Raw genomic sequence first — 23625 nt, forward strand, 5'->3', positions numbered from 1 at the left:
TATACCCTTGTATTTTTTATTTGTATCCTATTTATAAACTTCATCAAACTCATCAATACTTACTGGGAAACCTCTTGAATCTCAAATTATCATTTTCCTCCCAATCTTTTCTTTTGTCATCTTCCTCCCAATGTCCTCCTTCATTTTGATTAGTTTTCCCAATACTTGCCAAAAACTAATTAATTTATCAGAAGCAACCCCACCTTGTAATTGAAGAAAAGATCAAACAACCACTTTCACCATTGGTTGAAATGTCAATCAACAAGATGGGTTTATTCACCATAAAGAGAACGAAGCTTCAACTCTCTCTATCCCCATTTACTTAAAACCCACTCAACATTAACATTCGTGTGCCTTACAAGAAACAACATACATTAACACTCCATCTCACTATCACATAATGTGATTAAATCTTCAACCTTCAATATCTTCTCGAATAAAATCTTTTATTCTTCTAAATCTCTCAGATTTTTACTAACAATCTTCTTTTTGTTATGGGATCTGGATGGTTGCTCCGGTCTCTCGTATGTTTCAAAGCAGAAAAACATACAAAATCAAACCAAAGCAACGTTAGTAAAATCTCTGTTTTAGTCCCTTTTCATTCTTGCATACTAGTTATTTCAATATATATGTTCTTATCAGGTACATTCTGAAACATTAAACCATGTCAAACCGGTCGAATCAAGCTCAGCTTCCACTACTCTTACCGTAGAGATCGCTGCTACTCGCATTCAAAAGGCTTTTAGAGCATACAAGGCGAGAAAAAGACTATGCAGCTTGAAGAGCGCAAGGAGATTTAACGCACTGATCCAAGGCCATACGGTGAGGAACCAAACTTCAATTGCACTCAATGTGATGCATTCTTGGTGTGATATACAGAGTCAGATCAGAGCACGGCGTATGTATATGGTGACACAAGGTAGACTCCAGAACAAAAGATTGGAGAATCGGTTGAAGCTAGAGATCAAGCTTCATGAGATAGAAGTTGAATGGTGTGGAGGGTCTGAAACAATGGAGGAGATTCTTGCGAGGATACAACAGAGAGAAGAAGCTACAGTGAAGCGTGAACGTGCAATGGCTTATGCTTTTTCTCACCAGGTCAATGAAAGTTGAGATTAACATTTTTAATTGGTTTGTGTTTTAGATACCTTACAGCTCAAGTAACTTTTCTGTTATATATATTTTTTTTTTGCAGTGGAGAGCTAATGCTACACAGTATCTAGGTCAAGCCTCGTTTAACCTAGACAAAGAAAACTGGGGATGGAGTTGGAAAGAACGGTGGATAGCAGCTCGACCTTGGGAGATTAGGGCCCAATGCCAAGTCACTAAACCGATCAAACCGGCTACAAAACCGGAGAAATTATCACCACCGAATGTGAGCACAAAGAAAACATCCACTAAACCGAGTTTGCCAAACATCAAAGAAGCTGCAAAATCCAGAAAGCCCGGTTCTGGATGAATTTGATTATGAATTTTTTTTTTAAACTGTTTATGTTTACATTTAAGCATTGTCCTGTTTGATTTCTCAATTGTTTGTTTTATATAAATTGGTCGTTATTATAAAACACTCTTTTACAAGAATCTGATAAAAAGAATCTTGTTGGGCTTTAGCTATTGGGCTTTTGTATACTAGGCTTTAGTATACATTAATATTTACTATATGGATGTCAAAAATTGTAGAAATATATCATTCAGGTCTTCGTCTTTTTCGTCTCTCTCTGTTCTCTCCATCGCTGAACATTCAGATCGCTAGCTGGTCGTGCATCTATTCTACTACTATTATATTTCTTCATCTTCCCATAGTTGAGGTAATTTTTTTTTCCTCCTTTCGATTATCATCGATCTCCTTCTTGAATAACAAGTTCATCTTCTTTCAATAGGATCGATCTTCGTCTTTGCTGAAACTTCTTATGATTCGAGGTTTCTGAAAAAATTGATCTTCTACGTTATGATTATGTTATTTTCAGCAAATCAAATTCGAAAATCTAGTTTACAAAATAAAAAAAAAATCGAAAATTTTCAACTTTCCGACCAATCTAATTCCACTTTAGTTAGGTTCTGTAATAAAACCTAAACTTACTGACTTTTTGTTTTACTTTGATTTCTCTGATTCGCAGATCTTAACAAAAAATAAAATGAACAAAAACACACGGATCGATATTCCCTCTTCGTCTTCTCCATCCTTAGCTTCCGCAGACGGTGAGCTCCACGAAGACGACATCTTCGCAATCGACATAACTCACGCGCCTCGTCCTTCTCCCACGCAGCAACAACACCCACCTGCTCGTCACCTTCAAAGAAGCAAAAGCAGTTTAAAAAACGTGGAAGCTTCAGGTATCCTCGCGGCTCTCCCCGAGCCTTCAGGTGGAAACAGTTACCTTAACCACGTGTTTCACCACAAACCCGCCTCTGTTCTCTCCACTTCAGTCTCCTCCACAGCTTCTTCCTCCTCTTCTTCAGGCGGTGGTGCTCGAACCATCCCCGCCGCTCCTAAACCGCCTCAAGAACGGCTTCCGTTTACATCTTCTGGAGGGAAGTTTCCTCAGTCAGCTCCGGTTCGAGTTCCGTCGGCGATGATGAATCGTCATAAGAAGGAGTTTAAGTTGACTGATGTGGTGGATGTTGATGATGATGAAGAAGGGGAGATGCTTCCGCCTCACGAGATGGTAGCTCGGTCTTTGGCTCAGTCTTCGTTGCTGTCTTGCTCGGTGCTTGAAGGAGCAGGAAGAACACTTAAAGGGAGAGATCTCCGGCAGGTAAGGAATGCTGTTTTCAGAAGAACCGGTTTTATTGATTGAGTTTTCTCTTTTTTTCATTCTTTGATTTATTGCCCCCAATTGAACCGGTGTTATTTGGTTTACAGAAACATTCCAATGTACTATTGTTCATATATGTTGTTTACATTACACGATTTGTTGTTTACTTCATATTAATCAGATTGATGCGATTGTTTGCTTACATTCTTCACATGTTTTGGGGTTTGAGTTTATTCAACTTGTGAATCTTCACTTGTTTCAAATTCTTAAATTTGCATCTATATTTTATTTGCAACTATATTTATATGGAAGTAGACAAGTGAAGAGGGGTTAAAAAGCTATGACTTTTTTCACTAGATCTTTTGATAAAAAGGAAGACATTGAGATCTTACTAGAGAGAGGGGACCATTCTATAAAGCGGCAGCTCTTTTACAATCTTGGTTCCATCTTCAACATCACTCTCAACTCTCAAGCCCATTAGATATTCTCAGGTTTAGTGATAAATATGTTACTTGGTCATGACAGATACTGTACTCTACATATGTCTTATAGAACATAACTTATTAAAGATTTTTTACCAGTTGACAAACGGTAGACTCTGGATATGAGCTTCAGTAATCGAAAGGTAAAGATTCAGCCTTTCTATCATTTGGTAGAACGTACTTCACCTTCTCATTTTGTGTGGTTGCTGATGTGCTTATTACATCACATGAAAAGGTGTTTGCTTTTCTTTTAAAAGGCAAAATAATAATTCTCCGGCGCTAAATGAAAGTAAAATAAAAACATGGGCTTATTTGCTAAATAGCAAAAAAAAAAGGGAAATTAGATTTTGGGAGAGAGTAGAGAGAGATAGGAAGAGAAAGTAGGAGAGAGGGGGTGTTTTTAGTTAGGTAGTGAATTTTGTTTTTTTTTGTGGTTACTGGATGCAATTTCCCTAAAAACATCTGAAACCATGCATTTTGACTTAACTTTTTAGATCCAAAATTATTTGTATAAAGATGAATGACAGAGAAGATTTGAGAATTTTGATCAGCTTCCTACATTTAGACAAACATGGGTGACTCTTTAGTACCTTGTCTCATGTCTCCATTCCTTTACTCATCAAAGACAACATCACATTCAAGTTTGGTGGATCTCTTGTCCTATCACTAAAGTAGGTGAGGAAACATTTAGTGCCATCAGACAGATTACAAACCCATTTTTTTTACTCGTGAGGAAAGTTTCACTTGTAATTTAAGGGAACTGGCTAAATCCCCTTAAATGTTCCAGAAGAAGCAACCATTTAAAACTTACTGTTCATCGAAAATGACGAACATTTTATCATTGGGGCCAAAGGATTTCAGTGAGATATGAGAAGAATCAACACAGGCTCAGGTTGTTTTACAACAAGGATTTATAGCTTGAACAGATCATTTAACTTTATCTAGTTTGAGTTTTTTTTTGAACAATTTCTTAGCTGAGGAGAGCAGCAAAAATCCACATCAAAATATATAGAAAGATTATTAGAGCATCAATGGAGTTGCACCACACAACAAGAACAAGGAACTGCAATTTCTCAAGTATCTGGCTATTATTGCAGTATCAAAAGGGTGATGATTGATACAACACACAACAAAAAGGTTTTCAGACAAAACACAAGAATAAGAAACCTTGGGATCGAACCATAATTGAGCTACAGAGAGTTGTCTAACTGGTGAAAAAATCTCAAAATTACAATTGGCAAGGTGAAGATATTGGAAGAAGATGAAGCTGAAATTGTGAGCTACATTTGTTTGTTCTTCCTCTACTCTCTCATCCCTTCTTTGCCTTTTTCTTTCAGCCATTGTATACAAACCGAGAGAACACCTTTCCTGTTCAGAACAATCTAAGCCAAGTTTTCAATGTGAATGGAAGCTTGACAAGCCCTGCAAAACGGTTTATTTTCTTAGTTTAAACGAACAAGAAATACTTTACTGATGTAAAAAGGACAGAAGTTGAATAACCTGGAACTGGAGGACATTATTTCGATTGTTATCAATGGCGAGAAACAGAGGAAGCAGAGGACGGTTTGTTGGTTAGACCGTCCTGCTGCTCCTCCTCTTGACCCTGAAACCGTGCTGGTACGCGAAAACCGGAAGAGAATTCACCTGAGGCAAACACCGGAGGAGGAATATGATGGCTGAGATCCTCGGTGGAGATGGACTGATGGTGATGAGGATCAAACCAAGCACGGATCATGGGCGTGTAACTGGACTGAAGGGGACCCCTCTGAGGACAAAGCTGACTTTGGCCAAGTACTGGCTGATACGACGTCGTCGGAGAAGGAGCGAAGAGAAACCCTCCTCCTCCGTTTCCTGTATGATAGAGTTTAGATATCTCTAACTCCCTGACTCTTCTTATTGATCACTCCAACACCGAGTACAAGCTAGAACAGAGACTACAAGATGATAAAGGAATAGCTTTGAGCTGACTCCGGCTAGGCTCTCATGGCGAGCTTCACCTTCGTCACCGATCTCATGGCGATCGGGTCAAGATGACTCATGGCGTCAATCTACAGAAACATCAAAGCATGAAGAACAAGTGAAGAAGACGAACTATATTTATATCGTCTTTCTCCGTTAATCTTCCCAACTGCAAACCTTCTGAACCAAACTAAGGCTCCCCTTACTCTTCCTCATTAAACACGTCAGCGTCCTCCCTGCCACGTCAGACTCGAGCTAATAGAAGTCTATCAATACATTCCCCACGAAATCAAGCTTGCCCACAAGCTTGTATGAAAAGAAACCACCAATTTATAAACTGACGTGCAGCCTCCACTGAGACGAAAGCATTGCAAGTATATATGCCTTGAACAATCCATTTTCACTTCTTATTCGTCTCTGCCCCTCTAGATTGCCAACCTTCTCAGAAGAACAAGTGAATCACCCTTACTTCTCCAGCGATGCCAAACAAAAGAAGAGCTTCTCCAATGGCAAAGCACAACATGTAATGGCAGACCTAGCACTTGCTTCAATCTAGCTTTGTATTTGAACATCCCCGTTTTGTAACTCTTCTTCTTCCATTTCTGCCTTTCTTGTATCCGAGTGTGCAGCATGCATCTCTTGAAAAGCATCAATAACACAGCTCTTCTCTCTTTACACAATTGATGATTCACCACTTGTATCTCCAACTGTGCGCTTGGTTCTGTCATTTCTTCATGCTTACCAACCTTTATATCAAGAACATCAGTCCCATTTACTGTTGAAAACCACCAAATCAGTACATTTAGCCTCCTGAACCAAGTCAGTATTCTCTCATATACACCCGCCCTTGAAACCAAGCTTGCCCTCAAGCTTGAACAGAAGAAAATGATAAGGAATCTCTGCCATTCTGGTCTTGTATCTGCCACTGACTTAAACCTCCATTTATGCTTCACGTGGAACTCTCCCTCACCAACCAAAAAATGTTGCAACACTTGTAAAATCTGCGGCATCTGGAACAAAAACATCTGCCCTGTCCTCTTGCTCATCAGACATGCATGGTATAGTACGTGGCATGAAAGAATCATGCTACTAATCCAAACACTGCCATTCTCCACTCTGAACCTCTCAAATGTGTGGATAACCGAGATAAGAGTAATAGCTAAGTTCTCACACTGAGACATTCCTGCAACTGCCTTGTTCTCACCCTGAGTTATTATTTTGCACAATGATCTCCATATTTCAGCCAGGACAGGAACGCATGGAAACCGAGAGTGCCAAAACTTCAAACACTGTCCATCCTTGCGCTGCCGCAACCAGTCTCTCATATGCAGAATCCAACACGCATAATATAGGACATGATTGTATTGTTTACACAACCCCACGTTCTCAGCTTTATATTTGAAGTGCCATGACTTGGAACTCCTCCTCTTTGGCTCCAAAGTTTGTTGTTCTGAAGTCAACAAGGTAATTACATCCAAACTTTTCATTTGGACATGACACAGTTGAGCCTGCAACAACTCACTCAACTTCTGAAGGCCCTTGACAGTTCCTGCAGATTCCTTCCTTGAATGCAAGGCCTCCTTCAGCTTCCTATCAACCAGAGAAGAACTTGGAGCTTTCTCAAGAAACAAATCAGATTGCTCCACACAACCACTGTCTGATATCTCACGTTTAACATCAGCTTGTTGCTCCATACCCGGAAGTGACGCAGGCTTAAGCTCTACTTCTGCCTCTTGAGCAGCTTCTGAACTTGAAACATGCTTAACACTAGAACTCGCAGACACACTATCCAAAGTCGTTAATGCCATCGTCTTCACCAAATCTGGCCCCTTTAGAGACATCTCTGCAACTAATCTCTCCTCCTGAGCTGTAATACATAGTGACTTTGACACCTGCTCTGCTTCTTTCTCTGTACTTAGTTCGTCCTCATGACCAGTCTCAGCAAAAACATCTTTCTCGAGTATTGTTTCAGATTGTACAGAAACTTCTGCAGCAGGGACAGTATGTATCACCATATCACTTTCATGAACCGTCTCGGAATCTAAAGCTGGCTGAATCAAATCTGACAGAGAACAGTTCCTCACTACTCCAGTCTCATGAACAATGGCATTGTGTGAGGTTGATTCATCCGTGCAAGTTATGTCACCAGAATCACCTGAACACAGTCGTGAACGTCGTCGCTTGTCTGCTTCCCACTCCAAGAAAGCTTTGTGGCCTCTATCATAACTAGCTTTCATTCTGATCTTCTCTGGATCATCATCAGCGCCAAATTGCCACAACAACGTTTCTTTCATATGTTTCCAGCTTCTAATAGGCCTCAAAGAATCGATACCACTAATGTACCTCTCAGCTTCATCCACAATGAATCCATAAGCCATGTGTAACTTCTCGAAGTCAGTGAGTCCCTTCCGAGCAAAGTAATGCTCCATCCACGAAATCCACTGCCGCAAGTCGACATCCGGAAACACTGGAACCGTAACGATTCCCATGACTGCGCTTGAATCCTCTCCGATCGTTGCGATCTGCTTCTCCACAGAATCCAATCGCTCTGCCGTCGCCTTATCGTTTCGCGTCACCAACGGATCTCTCTGCATCGTCTTGTTCGCATCATCTCTGGAAACTCCGCGATTTCCGTAACTTCCGTAATCTTCGCATCGTTCGTGAAACTCAATAGCGCCTCCGACGAATCCAGCAACAAAACCATCGCTTCCCTTGATTCTTGCCGCCGATTCACCGAACTTCATCATCACCGTAACACCACCGCGTTAGATTCGATCACAGTTTCACCGCACCAATGATAGAGTTTAGATATCTCTAACTCCCTGACTCTTCTTATTGATCACTCCAACACCGAGTACAAGCTAGAACAGAGACTACAAGATGATAAAGGAATAGCTTTGAGCTGACTCCGGCTAGGCTCTCATGGCGAGCTTCACCTTCGTCACCGATCTCATGGCGATCGGGTCAAGATGACTCATGGCGTCAATCTACAGAAACATCAAAGCATGAAGAACAAGTGAAGAAGACGAACTATATTTATATCGTCTTTCTCCGTTAATCTTCCCAACTGCAAACCTTCTGAACCAAACTAAAGCTCCCCTTACTCTTCCTCATTAAACACGTCAGCGTCCTCCCTGCCACGTCAGACTCGAGCTAATAGAAGTCTATCACTGTATCGGTTGCTCCGCCGCCGTTACAAGCCACCAGTCTCTGAATCGACTGTTGCTCCCAGCCATCGTACCCAAACGGATTGCTCTGTCCGTAGAACAGAACAGGCTCGGGAGCTGAGTGGTGGTGGTGGTGGTGGTGGAGAAGCGACGGTGCACCATCCGGGAACGAGTGCAGCGATAAACGGAGATCTTGTCTCGGAGGAGCTTCCGTCGAGGAGCCAACCACCGGGAAAAACGACTCCGAATCCGTCGACGGCGGAAGAAAACTCGGAAGCTCCGCCTCTCCGTCGAATCCACCGGACCGTGCACCACCGAACTGAAGCTGTTCCCGTTGCGGCGGCGGCGGGGACGGAGAGATTTTAGTTTTGGCGGCGGTTCGTCTCGGTTTAGCGTTGCGAATAGCGTCGGCGGGACTCCACGGAGGAAGCTGAGCGAGCTCGTCGATGGAAGTCTGAGCCTTTCTGATAAGCCAGTCAACGGCTTTGCTCGGTCGGTCGAAGCCAAGGCGGTCTTGAACGTCGTAGAACTGAATCGCCGTGTGAGCCGATAGCCTCACGCGCCGGTCACGTGGTCCCTTCGCCGTGCAGACTTTGCTGTGCCGGTCTTTTCTCCCCGTCGACCGTACAATGTGACCTCCCTGCACCTCCACTATCTCGTCTGACGCAGCGCGGTGCCTCATTGAAGAAGGCGGCGGGGGTTGAGGGTGGAGGAAGTGGTGAGCTTCATCGTGTTCGTCTGCCATTGGTTGAGCATATTGGGGAAGCTCGGAGTCTTGTTCGTCGAGGCGGCGGCGGCAAGGGTTAGACGGTGGGGAATCCAGAGTAATAATTCGAAATGGATGTAACTCTCACTCACGCATTGAGTCTCACCTCAAAAACCGTAACCGTAAAAAAGCAGAGATAGCTAAAGCCTAGGAAGAAGATGATTCTTTATCAAAAGATGCAGACTAGCCCATGTCTGAATCTCTCTCTATCTGCCTCGTTTAAATTCTATGTACTTCCTAGAGAAAAGCAAGAAGGAGACCAAAAGCGAGATGTGTAATTGACCAATCAAGAAAAAAGTAAATTAAAATTAAGTGTGTGTTTATGACGCTGGTGATGACGCAATTGCTAAGACGACAGTGTTTTCCTCTCATTAAAGATGTCTCTCTCTCTCATTTTTTTCCATTTATCAAGGTTTAGTTGTTTTCTAAATTTATTCATGTCTTGGTTTGACAACAACCTAAAATCTGATGAAGATAAAACATACTAACTCTAAGCTTTTGGATTTCAATACTAGGAATTATAACATAATAGTATTATTAAGAGTTTATAAAATTACTTGACCTTTATAAACGTACATAGGAGAAAAAAAAATCATATCATATCCATTCAATAGAACAGCAATTTTAAAAGAAATGCAAAACATGTTCATCAGAATTGGGTTTGATTGATAATCTTGTGCACGTACAATACAAAGTATTATCACTTTAATAATTACTAATCATAAAAGTGGCATAAAAAACTTTACTGTTCAGTTTTTGCATCCTCCCATTTATCATTTTTACAGTTTTAAGTTTTAACTACTATTGCTCTAGGCTATTAATCGGGGATTTCATTATGTAGAGTTTTAAGTTACCGGACAAAAATACCCTAATAATAAACCTATGGTGTTTGGCTGTGTCAAGGTTCGGTTCAGCCTTTCGTGCATCTTGGTTTCTTTTTAAGGGTTGACCCCATATTGTGTAAATATTTATAAAAGGCTCTTTGTTTGGTGATGCTCCACTTCTCTACTTTTTGTTGTAAGAATCTCAATAGTTAACTAAAGCAGATTTATTCGGAAAATCGGGGACTAAATCACACAGATACAATATAGTAATTGTGTAGAACAACTAAACTAAAGATCCTTCGGCGTCTTCTTATTAACCTATACGCTTAGAACACTTGTGAAATCTTCTTTTCATCTAGTCTTCGATTCTATAAACTCCTGGTGCTTCACTTAAAAATATACAAAAGGAGATCCTCATATTTTGTTCCAAAATCCAACACTACTGTCCGACTTAAACTTGGCGAAGTAATTGTTTTAACCGTATAATTAAGTATAACACAAATTCTATATATAAGGTATCTTGAATTATGAGGATACAATAGTAGGAGAGTAAAAGACAATCTAAGCTTCAATGGAGATATTTCAAATCTCGAGAGAATTTTACAAGCTCCAAAATAATTTGTGGGACTCCATAATGCTTCTTCAAACCCAACCAATTGACTAAACTTAAACTCACACGACTAATTCACATGGAGTTGCATTGTGGTTAAAATATGTTTAACACATAACAGATATCTCCAAAATTAATTGGTTACTAAATCTCTATCCGCTCAACCGTGCGGATTTTTGTTTTCATGTAATTTTATATAAACATTTTGTTTTCAATTCTAAATTGGTATATGTTATAATATATATATGTGTCTATCAATTTTTAAAATATAATAAATTTACGGTATATTTTTTCATGGATAGATTGTTTCACACTTTCACATGTATTTGTATCTTCTTCTATATATATATATTTTTAGATTATTATTTCATTATTAAAATCGTAACTATATATATATAAATTAATAAAATATTTTTTTAGTGTCATATTCAAAAATATTGTAACATTTCATAAATTAAGAAAGTTTTTTAAAAATTAAACTTTTCGCTTCACAGATTTATGTTATAATTAAATATTTAGTTTTTGTTTAATTTTTAAAATAAACTATATAGTTTAAAATTTGTTTTCATTGGTTTAAGGTAGTAAGGATTAGTCATTGTTAGATAATATGATTTTTGTTATTTAAAAAAAAATCTTTCTAAATTTAAAATTTAACATCGATAAATATTTAAATAATTAACATATGAAAGTATAGTATTACAACATTAAATTATATATATTTAATTTATACTATCTATAAATCTAATGGATCATCTATTGCTTAAATCCAATTATTGATAGCTCAATACAAATTTCTGGTAGACCTAAAATTTAAATGATAAGATTAGTAATTAAATGTAACATGACTTTTTAAAAATATGTCCATAAGTCTATTTAAAAAAAAAATCACACATGAATCAAGGTTGTGGTTTCTGTTTTAATATAAATGATATTAATTCGAATACCAACAAAACATATTCGAATTAATATAAACATATTGTTTTTTAAGCAAAAAGAAAAAACAAAACATATTGTTCACATAATTTTATAAGATTTTAAACATAAACTCACGGTAAGCTAAACAGTTTTCAATAAGTTATGTTTTAAAAGCAGAAATAAAAACTCGACGCAACATATCATATCATAATTTTTTTCAAAAAAAAAAAAACGTATCATATCATATTGTTAAACTGGAGTAGTAGTGTTTTATTAGTCGGAGGAAAATAAGTCGTACATAATTATCTGTAGGCTCCAAACTATTGCGTCTAGATACATAAATAATAACTACAGTTAAACACACTTACTTTAATGGAATAATAATTATGAAAGTGACATATTTGCATTATAACCTAATACGAACACATTAAATAATTGATCAAACAAAACAAGTAGGGATATATTTTACATCAAGTAGGTTATTTAATAGATAAATGGAGAATATATGTCATCATCACACGGTTGCATATTACTTAATCACACCAAAGGAGCTTTCCACTTGGGACTACAGTCATATATCGCAACACAACAAAATATAATGATTATGATTATGGGAGTTTATGTGAAATTCAACTATCAATTACAACGAGGACAATTGTTTACGTTTACCTAATGAAAATTATTACTCTTTCCATTTCAGTTAGTTATCGTTGTAAAATAAAATTTACATTATAAAATAAGTGTTGTTTTAAAATTTTAATACAAAATTTATTAAAAAATTTATTTAATTTTGTATTTATTAAAATATAGTTAGATGTATACGTAATGATATTTTTATTTAAAAAACATACAAAATTAATTATTTTTTAATCTATATGCACAAATCTAAAATGATAATTAAAATATTAAATAATGAAAATTTAACAACCTCAAATTAATATTTTACAGAATTTGATAGAGTAAGGTATGCACCTGCTTCATCAAATAATTTTCTCGCATATGACCAACTAGACAAGTAGTAGTGATCCACTTTTCGCAACATAACAATTTTTTCTGCAACATAGCAACTTAATTCTGGTCTATGTTATTATTGATAAGATTCAATTTGAATATGCTTTACTTGTAAATTAGTAGACCACTTGATGTATTTGTTTATTATTGTATGTTAATATTCATAGTGCTCGGAGTGAACATGAAAATAACGCAAAAACAACTCATCTGAAAGAGAAAGACACACGTGAAGTCGGATTTGGCACATAGGACATGACATTGCTACTAAATCATGATCAGGTGGCGACAGATGACAAATGGCTTCTTTGAAAATCAACACAGTTCACCTACGATTTACCTTTTGATTATATAAAACGAGATCACGATTTTACCCCTGACTGGTGTTCGTGCTTTTTGGTCGTATGCTATCCATGATATAGTACCATTCGGATCAGTTTCTATATAGTCATTTGTCTCCATGTTTCCTTTATTCTCAAGAACATAAATTTTCATTTGTTTTGTTTGGTTTTAAATTAAACACTCTTCTTCTGTCCATTTGCTATCATAAATATTTCAATTTCGAAGGGTCTCTATTTTATTTACTGCTCATATTTGTTTCTTGTGTTCGTCCTCCAACATTACTTAAAATACTAGTATTATCATGATCGTTACAGAGACCAATATATAAACACTAACTGTAGTTAACACACTGAATAAATCTTAGTGAAGAAACAAATGTATAGAAAAAAAGACTAAATAGATATGTTTATTAAATCGTACAAGATCTATTCACTAATTTACCAAGCATTGTTGAGTTTTACTTTGTTTATGAAAAAGTACAAAAATAAAAGAAAAGGTGAGACATTGAAAGAGGACACAATGTTCTTTCACTATCTCACTTCTTTTGACATGTATTTATTCATCAAAGTAAAGAAAATGAAAATCATAAAGACAGAAGGGCTCGTGATCCAACAATAATACACCAACAAGTACACTTTCATCTCTTTGTAAATCAAATACTGCAAGGCAGATAAATGCAAGTTGTCACTACAGTAGCACTAGCAAACATTATTTTCTCTTTTTATTACTTATTTTTATATACAGGGTATGGTCGGATGGGGAATTTATCTTTGGGCTGAGATTTACAGATTCGGGCCGAACACGCCGAAGTAGTACATATTTCTCGCTCTGTTCTCTTTCAGATTCAGCAGACTGAGTGATTTTAACTTTTTATCATCTGACTATCTGAGGCAATGCAACTGGTTAATGTAGCCACACGAGAGTAAGCAATAAGCATCACCTGATCACCTCCTCCACATGCAATTATTTTTTACCAAGCGCAGATAATGTCACCTGCTCTGCAAAGCATCTACTGGTAATATCATAACATGTTAACACTATCCTCTTTGAACAATTTTCTAATGTAATTTTCTTAGTATCAATTTTGCTCAACAAGCAGCCAGGAAACATTTTTGGAGAACAGTAAGTCATACACACTAACTCGACCCAAAAAGAGTCGAACAAAGACAAAACGATCAGCTATTAAAGATGCATACTGAACAAAGGCATCCAAGTGAATCACTTACGAACTCTTAAGATGGGATTTAGGATATAAACTAAAAAAACGCCAGAACCATGACACAGTTATTCAAGGTTATTCTCTCACACGGTACCTGGCTGATAAACACTGAAAACAAAAGGAGTTTTTAAGTCTCCCTACCTTCCTTAGACTAACCTATACATCGTCCAGAATGCATGAATAAAAGAAAACCCACAACTGGTTCAACTATTCTAACCCTGGTACGGGTTCCCGCTGCCATCCCGGTTAGGTGGATAGTTGTTCTGGTACTGTGGCTGCTGCATTCCACCACTCTGCTGCTGGTAGTTGTTACCTGACCATCCTGCATTTGGTGGTGGACCTCCTCCTCCCATGTTGTTCTGCAGTGGTGCTCCTCCATAGTTTGGTGGTGGCCTCTGTCCTCCCATGTAGTTCTGCGGTGGTGCACCTCCAAAGTTCGGTGGAGGCCTTTGTCCTCCCATGTTGTTAGGTGGTGGTGGGGGTGCCCCATAGTTCTGAGGTGGAGGAGGGCCTCCCATGGGAGGAGAGCCTCCTGACATGTTGTCTCTCCTTTTATTAAAGTTTCTTGGACGGTGGTCATTGCGCTTGTTTTTGTCATTAGCTCTAGCGTTGTTCCTTATCCATTCCTCGTGGTACTTATAATCATAAGGGACTGCTCTCCCATCAATGAAAGGCTCCCCTAAAATCCAATATAAAAACACAAAACACATCAAGTTAAACTCTCCACAATCAAAAGAAGAGTAAAGCAACGCCCTTTAAGCCTTACCTCCATAGTCTTTGTTCCTCACATCAAGGTAAGAATCAGGAAGAACCCAACGCACATTTGGCAACTCTGTTACATACAAAAGTTAAAACGCAGAATTGGAGAAAAATTAAAACCTCAACAAGTCAAAAGACAAAACCTTTGAGCTTGTGAGAAAGATCTTCAGACACGAGTGCACCGAAAGCAAAGTAACAACGATGCGAAACAGAGTAGATCTTCATCCTCGCTTCTTCTTCACTGTCCATTTCAAAAACCAAAACTTTATCATACAAAAGAAGAGACTTCTGAATTTTGAAATTTAGGGTTTTACCCGCCAACGATCTGAGCTAGGGTTTTGATATACCCATCAATGATCTCGTCTCTCGTAAGATCACCCTGAGGCGGATCCACAACCACAAGCCAATGCTCGAAATCGCACCCATCGAGCAAGATCGTCTCTTTCGGCGGCCTGTTCGACCAGTTGGGACTCGGATCTTTCAGAGAAGACGCCGTCGCCTGCGACGAAAGACCTTTCACGGAAACAAATCCACCGCGGAGAACGGAGGACAAGGCGGCGGCGGCGAGGGGGCGGGAACTGCTGAGGAGAGACGGAGCCGCCGGGGTTTTGGAGAGGGGAGCGGATGAAGCGAAGGATCGAGTCAAGAGCCTGGGAATGGAGCGAGAAATGGAACGCGTCGCCATGGAAGGAAGCTACAAACCGTAGAGAGTAGTGATGAGCCAAACAGAGGTTTTGGGAGGGTTTAATACTCAGTCGTGGGTAGTTTCGGTATTTCATATCTGAACAGAAAATATCAACGAGATCTTCGGTCATTAACCCCTTTGATCTTATCAAATGGAGCAAAATGAACTTTAGCAACAGTTACATCAAATGATACTCCTATACTAGTGATATTCATGTTACTAGTTACTTTGCCAATCTAGTTGGTTTAGTATTGTTTTTTTTTGTTTTATTAATTTATTGGCTGTAACAATATGATAGTATGTGATTGGTTGTGGTACTACTAGTAATTTTTTTTTCCTTTTTTATACTACTAGTATATATAGAATGGATTTTACATTTGAGTTATATATGAACAGTAGATATGATTGCTAGTTTATGCCATGAGAGGATATCTTAAATAAAAATATCATTTTTGATATGTTTATAATTGTGTTTTCTTTAATTGCAGCAGTGTCTGAACTCTGAATAGAGGCTAATGACGCATTTGTTTCAGGGCCAAACTAAATTAACTTGCTTTAGGAACCAATAATAGCGGACGATAGTCTTTAGTTTTACTTGTTACAGCCGGTTTTAGGTAATACAAGTGTGTTGTTCAAAAAAAAAAGTAATATACAAGTGTTGGGTTCAAATCCAAGCCGTTGCATTTTCAGTATTTTTTTACACTTCTTGAGATAATAGGCCAAATATGTTTTTTTTCTTCTGGGTCATCAATTGTCAGGCACAGCCCTGATTTTATAATTAAGTGTTCATATGTTTCGAGAATTTTCCACTGAAATTGAACTTCACATGTCTATATGGCAGAATAAAAATGGATTGTGTATATTAAATTTATCGGTCTAAATCTATTTAAATATAAATATATATTCTATTTTTTGGTTCATTCAAATCTTTTGGTGATGTTTCAATTTAGTAGTGTCCTTTCCAAATCCATATCATCTATGAATTTTATATTATATAAATATGCAACATCCAGTTGTACACTGAATTACTAATGATGAGCAAATGACTTGGGGTTCAAGGCTATAATTATTTCAGCCTCAACAGCAAGTATACAAAAGATCATGAGGTGACAATGGCTGAGCTTAGAAGGGAGATTGCGGATACGATGACTTCGTACTGCTCGGTATAGAGGAGAACAATAAGCTCTCAGACAAGACGTTAGTTTAGCACTTGTTTGCATTGAAATTTTGATTTGGCAGGATAACACTTGAGGTTTTAATCCTTTGGCACATTTGCCTGAGAAAGAGTACTTATCTTCATGCCTACGGCCCAATACATGCTCTTTCTGCTGATGTTGTCACTAGTTCGGTTGCCCCCAAGAACAACAGGCAAGATATTCGTCTTTCAAGTGTTATTAGTACTTTGGTTTCGCCCAGGTAAGCGTTTTTGTTGAATAAAGATAGATATATTTTCGAACTTCAGTTTCAGGATGTTTGGCGACGAGGGCGGGACAATAGGTGCGTGGATGCTGGCAGTGAACGTCAACATGAGAACCACCAGACCCTTAGTGAACCAGAGTGCTCACCTTACTCCATTGCTGTTTGGGATATACCTCAGGTTCGATGTCCGCATTTTATACAAAAGTTTTTTTTTTCTTTTTTGCTAAATTTTAGATTTTATACAAAAAGTTACACAAAGATAAGTTAATTTGTTTAGCAAAAAAAAAGAAGATAAATTAATTTCCCATCATGCTACATTTTACTTGCATATGCTAAGGACGTGAATAGCTGAGGAAACTAAAATAGATTATAACCTATATGATTCAAAAATATTTCAGTGTATTACAATCATAGAAAAACTGCTATGTTATTTGTACGTGTACGGGACTCTTTTATCATATTATTGAGAAAAAAATATTTGTGTGGTCTGCGGAAAATAATAACTAAAATAGCAGAAGTATCCAACAAAAAAGTTAGGAATCTTACCATCTTCGTGTAAACATGTTAAAAGCTGTCGAAATCCATAATAATTAATAACACAACAAAATAATCAAACATATTTACCAAAAAAATAATCAAACATCCTTCACCCATTCGTTATCTCGTTTTTTCTTAATTTTGTATCCTTCATTTAAAAAAACCATGATAATAGGAACAAAAAAATTATTTTAATCATTCAAAACGTACACGTACTTGCTTTCTGCCACGTTCTCTTATCTACGTCAGGCAGAGACAGTGATGATTAATCTGGCGTCATAGTTAGGATTCCAACGTCATGATCTGACGATGACCATCAAATTATTATTTTACTTTTCATCGATGACCACCAAATTACATAATGCACTTTGAACATACCAAATTAAACACCACTGAATGTGTTTGATGTAAACCACGTTTACAAAACCAAAAAAATAAACTTAGGTCCTTAATTTCGTCTGATTGTTTTTTTTTTGTCTTTAAACATTAACATCAGAGTAAGGTTTCCAAAACAAACAGTTATGAAGCAGTCACTATATACAGACATCAAATATACTTTATTTTGTCCACTTCTTTAATTTCGAATGATGTTTATTATAACAATATTTTACTGATTTAAAATAATTAGTGATCTTCATGAAAAAGGTTCATACAAAAGCGGGAATCATTTGTCTTCGTGTAAAATGTCTAGAATCGTATGTATTCTATTAGAGCACCATGATATAGCTTGAAACAGCTGGAATACTATATTAACCACCTGTTAACCAATTAAGTGCGTGCTATTCTCTAAATATCCACATATTAATTACAGTTGATATTCATCGTCTTATATCTATGAATCCTTTAGACATTATTTATGAATTAATTTTTTAAAATTTTCTTATGGTCTTATATCTATGAATCCTTTAGACATTATTTATGAATAATTTTTTTAAATTTTCTTATGTGTCACTACCATATTTATTTATAAAGAAAAAAATAACATTACTTGATGTAAATGATGACATGTATTACTTATAAACATGTCAAATTTTATTTACGATATTTTACATTTTTGTAAGATTTTAAATTATAACAATAACTTAGATGTATTACTATTAATAGAAATTTTAAGCCAATAACATAATTATAAATATATAAAATTTTCAAAATTAACTTGAATTGGAAAATAAAATAGAATAATTATATTTTTCAAATTAGTTATGTATATATTTATTTATTTAATGTTGAAATTATGCTTTAATTCATTAGTTAGTATGAAAACAACTAATCGAATTACTAAATTCTTACATTTATTCATATATATGATCAACGTAAAATATGTTTGTTGAACGATTTTTAGTCAATTCATTGAGTTAATTAATAAATAATTTATTAATTTAATGATGTACTTAATACATTTGGTTTAAGGAGGAGCGTGGATGTCACTTCTCACAGCACACGAGTTGTCTTTTAGATGTTGTAAGAAAAAACGAGACAGCAGTATTGAAAGAAAGCCAAGTACGCAGATTATTCAATCATTTATTTACTTCACACCGCTATATTTTATTGACAAGACATTCTTTCGAAATTGATAAATTGAACAATAAAAAAATTAGAAGTCTGGCTCGTGAAAAGTAGGGCAGCCAAAGTCAAGAGATAAGAACACTTGAAATGGTGCTTCATTTCTTATTTTTTGCTTCATTTTTATTCAAATAGAATTTGATTTTTTCTTCATTTCTTCAAATTTTGAAGAACTGAACAGTATTTATTCAAAGATATACAAATCTTAAATTTTTATTTATTATTATTTTGTAGTTAAACAAATTAGAAATACAAACTTCATTCAGTTAATTTCAAAGCTCATATTATTATTTTATCTAACTGAATGTTAATAACAAAGAACATGAAATTATTAATTTCTTACAATCTTATGTTCGATTTAAATAAATTTAGAATAAAATAAACTTATTTTTTGTTTTAAAATACTTTTTCTAATCACTTAAAAAATATATGTATTTAGTGTTTCTTTGTAAAATCTAAAAAAATTCGTTTATTTATTTTATGTGTAATAGTTGCATTATATAATATTTTTTAACTTATAATAATTAACAATCAGGTCGAATTAATATTAAAGCAAAATAGATGGATAAAATTAGTAAATTTGAAAAATATATTAAATGTTATTAATAATTAATTATACAATGATGATACAAATATATTTAAAAAAAATTCTTAAAAAAAAGATGAAGCAAACTATTAGAGAATATGTTACTTCATTTTTGTAAGAGCTTCAAATTTAAAATAAAATAAAACTAACCATTAGAAATACTCTAAAGAATTAGCTTATTTTTGTCAACATTTAATAAAAAAATCATATATCCTATAGATTATTCATATCAAAAATAGTCTGAGTACCTACCTATAACTAAGCATAGTAGAGTGTTCAGTGTTGCGTGGACATAGTCGAGCGCAATCCACGAGAAGGATTTAGTCAAGACTTTGGATTCTGAATATTAAAAAATAGCTATAAGCCTATAACCAAATCTTAATTTAGATCAATAGCGACATTAGTTTTCATTTGACTAGGCTAAAATCTAGTTTAAAACAATGGAAAAAAAAAACGAATATCAAATTATAATATCTTCGTACGGTGTAAGATTTTTCTTTAATTTTACACTTTTTCATTTTTAAAGTACAGTTGAGAAGATAAATCAGATTTTATATGTGTGTGTGTCAAGTCGCTGAAATACACACAAAATAATAAAAACAAATGATTAATTATTATTTTTTGTTTCACTCTCTCTTCTTCGTCTCCTTCCTGTTCTATTCTCCTCTGAAACTCTCTCTCTCTCTCTAGAAACACAATTGCATTCATTCTTTTGCTTCGATCCTGTTACATAGCGAGCTCTCCATTTTTCCCTTCTCTCTGCTTTCCCGGCGGTGCATTGATCGGAGCATCTTCACCGTCGTTTCTATCGTGTTGACGGTCATTGTTCTCGATTTCTCTCCTTTGAATATAATCCATAGAGAAAGTTTGAGACTTTAAGCGATTTTTTTTATTTTATAATTTCACCTCGGAGGGACACACAATGTTGAAGCATATCAAACATGTGTTGGAACACGACACTGTCGCCGATAAGCTTCGCCGCAGATCATTGCATTACGAAAATAATAAACAAGACACTAGTAGTGTTAATAATGCCGATCGTGGATCACCGATAACTCCGCTTCGGACCCCGCCGAGTGGACTCACCTCCGCGGCAACCACCACTAGCACCAGTAGTTTCAATTCTAGCTCGTCTGAATCGGTGACGGGCCGTGGTGGACATGCTCCGGTCACGGCAAAAACCAGTTCCGGCCGGTCAAACCCCTCCGCCGCGAAATGTAAGCCTTCCACTTCCTCCGCCGTTCAAACTACGACTAGCAATCCCGCCGCCGCTCAGTTGAGCTGTACATCCGCCGCGCAGTCTTATAAGCCCGCCGCTTCCTCCGCCGCTAAATCTTTAAAGTCGACCGTTCCCGCCGCCGCACATCGGAGGTCGAGCAGTACCTCCGCCGGAGTTAAAGTTCGGTCGAGCAGTAACATCCCAAAGACAGCGAGTGGGAATCCGAGAGCATGTCGGAGCTCTTTAGTTTCAGACTCAGCTTTGACTACAGTAAAACAACCGGGTAAAAGCTCCACTACGCCGCCGCAGCCGGTCAAAATCGTTCCCGCCGGGAATATTATCCCGTCCGGGAAGGTTCATATTACAGGGATGACTCAAGGAGTTACCAAAAGCATGGTACTTGGACCAGGTTCCAAATCGTACGGATACGGCAGCGTTGTCCGAGGAAACAGCTATTCTCCGACAACGTCAGTTTCTTCCTCCGGCACACTTGTAATCTCCCGTAGCGGTGGCTCCGATGCAGATACGTCGTGGCAGAGAGTGATGAATAGTCCTAATCCAGAAGAAGCAAAGAGACTTGGAAACGAAATGTTCAAGAAAGGCTCTTTCAGTTTGGCTCTAAAGTTTTACGACCGAGCTTTAGAGCTCTCACCGACCAATGCGAAGTACCATAGCAACCGGGCAGCTGCATTGTCTGGTCTTGGTCGGATTGGTGAAGCTGTGGTTGAGTGTGAACAAGCTATTCAATTGGATCCGAATCTTGCAAGGGCTCATCATCGTTTAGCCACGTTGCTTATTAGGTAAAATTGAATTGCCTAATAGATTCTTGAGCAAGAAAGGATATTGAAGTATTTGTTTTGGTTGCAGATTAGGTCAAGTTGATATTGCTGGGAAGCACTTGTTCTGTGTGGAGGAACCATCAGATCCCATGGTGGTGAAGGTGCTTCAGCAAGTTGATAGACACTTGAACAAATGCGCAGATGCAAGAAGACGCGGTCTATGGAATGTTGTTTTGACAAAAGCAAGTGCAGCAATGGAGTCTGGAGCTGATATGTCTCCTCAGGTAAAACAACAAAGACTCTTGTATTAATTTTGTGTAACCTTATCAAGAATCAGAATTATTTCAAAATCTGCAGCTAGCTATGTGTAAAGTTGAAGCACTACTGAAACTCCAACGGCTAGATGAGGCTCAAACAATACTAGCATCTGCCCCCAACATGGAACTATTACCAACATCTTTCTCACAGATTCGGTTTTTCGATATGATCTCCCAAGCTTACATATATTTTGTCAAATCTCGGATTGAGTTGGCTCTAGGAAGGTTAGATATTGATTGAATCTTGGTTTATTATTATGTTAATGAGTGAAAAAAAAAGTATAACAAGCAGATGCCAAAACTCTTGTAGGTTTGAGAACGCAGTTACATTCACAGAGAAAGCTTCAGAGATCGATCCACGAAACAGTGAGATTAAAGCATTGTATAGAAACGTTAAACTGATAGTTAGGGCGCGTGACCGCGGTAACGAACTTTATGAATCAGAAAGATACACTGAAGCAATCGCAGCTTATACAGAAGGCCTCAAGTTTGATCAATACAATGCTACTCTACTAGGTCATAGAGCAGAGTGTTTCTTTAAAGTTGGGTTTTGGGAGAGCTCTATAGAAGACTGTAACCATGCATTGCTCATTTTACCTAGTTACACAAAGATTCGTCGTCAAAGAGCTGCATCATACAGCAAGGTAACATCTATATATATACAGTATGTGGTATGACTTAGTTTTCGATCTTTTACTTGTTCTAAAAGCTTCTTCCTGTGAAACTGTTGTAGCTGGAGAGATGGGATGAAGCTGTGAGCGATTATGAAACCTTAAGAAAAGAACTATCTTATGACAGAGAAATAGCTGAGTCTTTGTTTCACGCTCAAGTTGCATTGAAGAGATCTCGTGGAGGAGTAGTTCTAAACATGGAGTTTGGATGTGAAGTTGAGGAGATATCTACCCTTGAAGAGTTCAAAGCTGCATTGACCCGTCCTGGTAAGTTATATTTTCAAACTTGTCTTTACAGTCAGAGAACTCTCCTTACTAACTTGTTGTATATTTTCAAATGGTGGCAGGAGTTTCCGTTGTACTTTTTATGAAAGTCTCTGACCGACAATCCAAAGAGATGTCTGTTTTCATGGATGCATTATGTATTCGTTACCCATCTCTACATTTCCTCAAGGTAAATAACAAAAACTTTGAACATATATATTTATGTGAATAAGTAAAACTTATATGTGATGTTTCAATAGGTGGACATTGAGAGATGTCCTGGAGTAGGTGATGCAGAGAAAGTGAGAATTGTACCAACATTCAAGATTTACAAACTTGGGACTCGGATGAAGGAGATTGTGTGCCCAAGCAAGGAATCACTGGAGAGTTCAGTGAGGCACTATAGCCTTTAGCAAACTCTCTCAAACACGTTACTATTTTCATTTAAAAATGAGGAAAACTTGTCAATAATCTCTCAAGAGTCTAGAGGATTAGGTTTACAGATTTGATTCATTCATTGCTCGGTTTAGGAGTCATTTGCACATACAGAATTTTTTTGTTACTTAAAGGTGATGGAACCATAGAAAATAAATAGAGAGAGACATTCATTCATGTTGTCAAAAACATTTTTGTGTGTTTATGGTTTTCCTCTAGAAAGAATGATTAAGGACGCGTGGTTAGCACTCGCTCCTGACTTGCATCTTTAGCAGGAGGAGTAGAGTGTGGGAACTGTATACCATAGATGTAGACGGAAGTACGTGCCGAATGTTTTAAATAG

The 23625-nt window shown here is 37.0% G+C and overlaps 5 protein-coding genes across 7 annotated transcripts; 3 read left to right on the plus strand and 2 right to left on the minus strand.

Moving 5' to 3' along the window:
- Nucleotides 1–356: 356 nt before the first annotated feature.
- On the plus strand, nt 357–1581 carry LOC106349346 (protein IQ-DOMAIN 10). Its single transcript, XM_013789300.3, has 3 exons — nt 357–569; nt 643–1098; nt 1196–1581. The coding sequence occupies exons 1-3, from the start codon at nt 495–497 to the stop codon at nt 1457–1459; spliced, it is 795 nt and encodes a 264-aa protein (XP_013644754.1). The 5' UTR covers nt 357–494; the 3' UTR covers nt 1460–1581.
- An 83-nt stretch (nt 1582–1664) lies between these two features.
- On the plus strand, nt 1665–2958 carry LOC106349355. The gene is made up of 2 exons (XM_013789313.3): nt 1665–1808; nt 2118–2958. The coding sequence occupies exons 1-2, from the start codon at nt 1665–1667 to the stop codon at nt 2796–2798; spliced, it is 825 nt and encodes a 274-aa protein (XP_013644767.2). The 3' UTR covers nt 2799–2958.
- A 1349-nt stretch (nt 2959–4307) lies between these two features.
- LOC106379046 (transcription factor TCP4) lies at nt 4308–9431 on the minus strand. Of its 3 annotated transcripts, none has more exons than XM_048739321.1 (3): nt 8374–9431; nt 4739–5095; nt 4308–4660 (listed from the first exon to the last, which is right to left on the minus strand). In XM_048739321.1, the coding sequence occupies exons 1-2, from the start codon at nt 9107–9109 to the stop codon at nt 4770–4772; spliced, it is 1062 nt and encodes a 353-aa protein (XP_048595278.1). In that variant the 5' UTR covers nt 9110–9431; the 3' UTR covers nt 4308–4660; nt 4739–4769. The 3 variants fall into 3 exon arrangements, with proteins under 3 accessions (XP_048595278.1, XP_048595275.1, XP_048595273.1); XM_048739318.1 differs by having other exon boundaries at nt 4308–4631; nt 4738–5089; nt 8368–9431; XM_048739316.1 differs by having other exon boundaries at nt 4308–4631; nt 4738–5095; nt 8374–9429.
- A 4624-nt stretch (nt 9432–14055) lies between these two features.
- LOC106349327 (multiple organellar RNA editing factor 8, chloroplastic/mitochondrial) lies at nt 14056–15517 on the minus strand. Its single transcript, XM_013789278.3, has 4 exons — nt 15122–15517; nt 14951–15048; nt 14815–14880; nt 14056–14727 (listed from the first exon to the last, which is right to left on the minus strand). The coding sequence occupies exons 1-4, from the start codon at nt 15490–15492 to the stop codon at nt 14261–14263; spliced, it is 1002 nt and encodes a 333-aa protein (XP_013644732.2). The 5' UTR covers nt 15493–15517; the 3' UTR covers nt 14056–14260.
- A 4488-nt stretch (nt 15518–20005) lies between these two features.
- On the plus strand, nt 20006–23498 carry LOC106349318 (TPR repeat-containing thioredoxin TTL2). The gene is made up of 7 exons (XM_013789265.2): nt 20006–21616; nt 21684–21879; nt 21953–22137; nt 22223–22556; nt 22646–22850; nt 22931–23037; nt 23108–23498. Exons 1-7 carry the CDS (start codon nt 20520–20522, stop codon nt 23258–23260), a joined length of 2277 nt encoding a protein of 758 aa, XP_013644719.2. The 5' UTR covers nt 20006–20519; the 3' UTR covers nt 23261–23498.
- Nucleotides 23499–23625: the final 127 nt, after the last annotated feature.

Source organism: Brassica napus, chromosome A1, assembly GCF_020379485.1.
Source record: "Brassica napus cultivar Da-Ae chromosome A1, Da-Ae, whole genome shotgun sequence".
NCBI lineage: Eukaryota > Viridiplantae > Streptophyta > Magnoliopsida > Brassicales > Brassicaceae > Brassica > Brassica napus.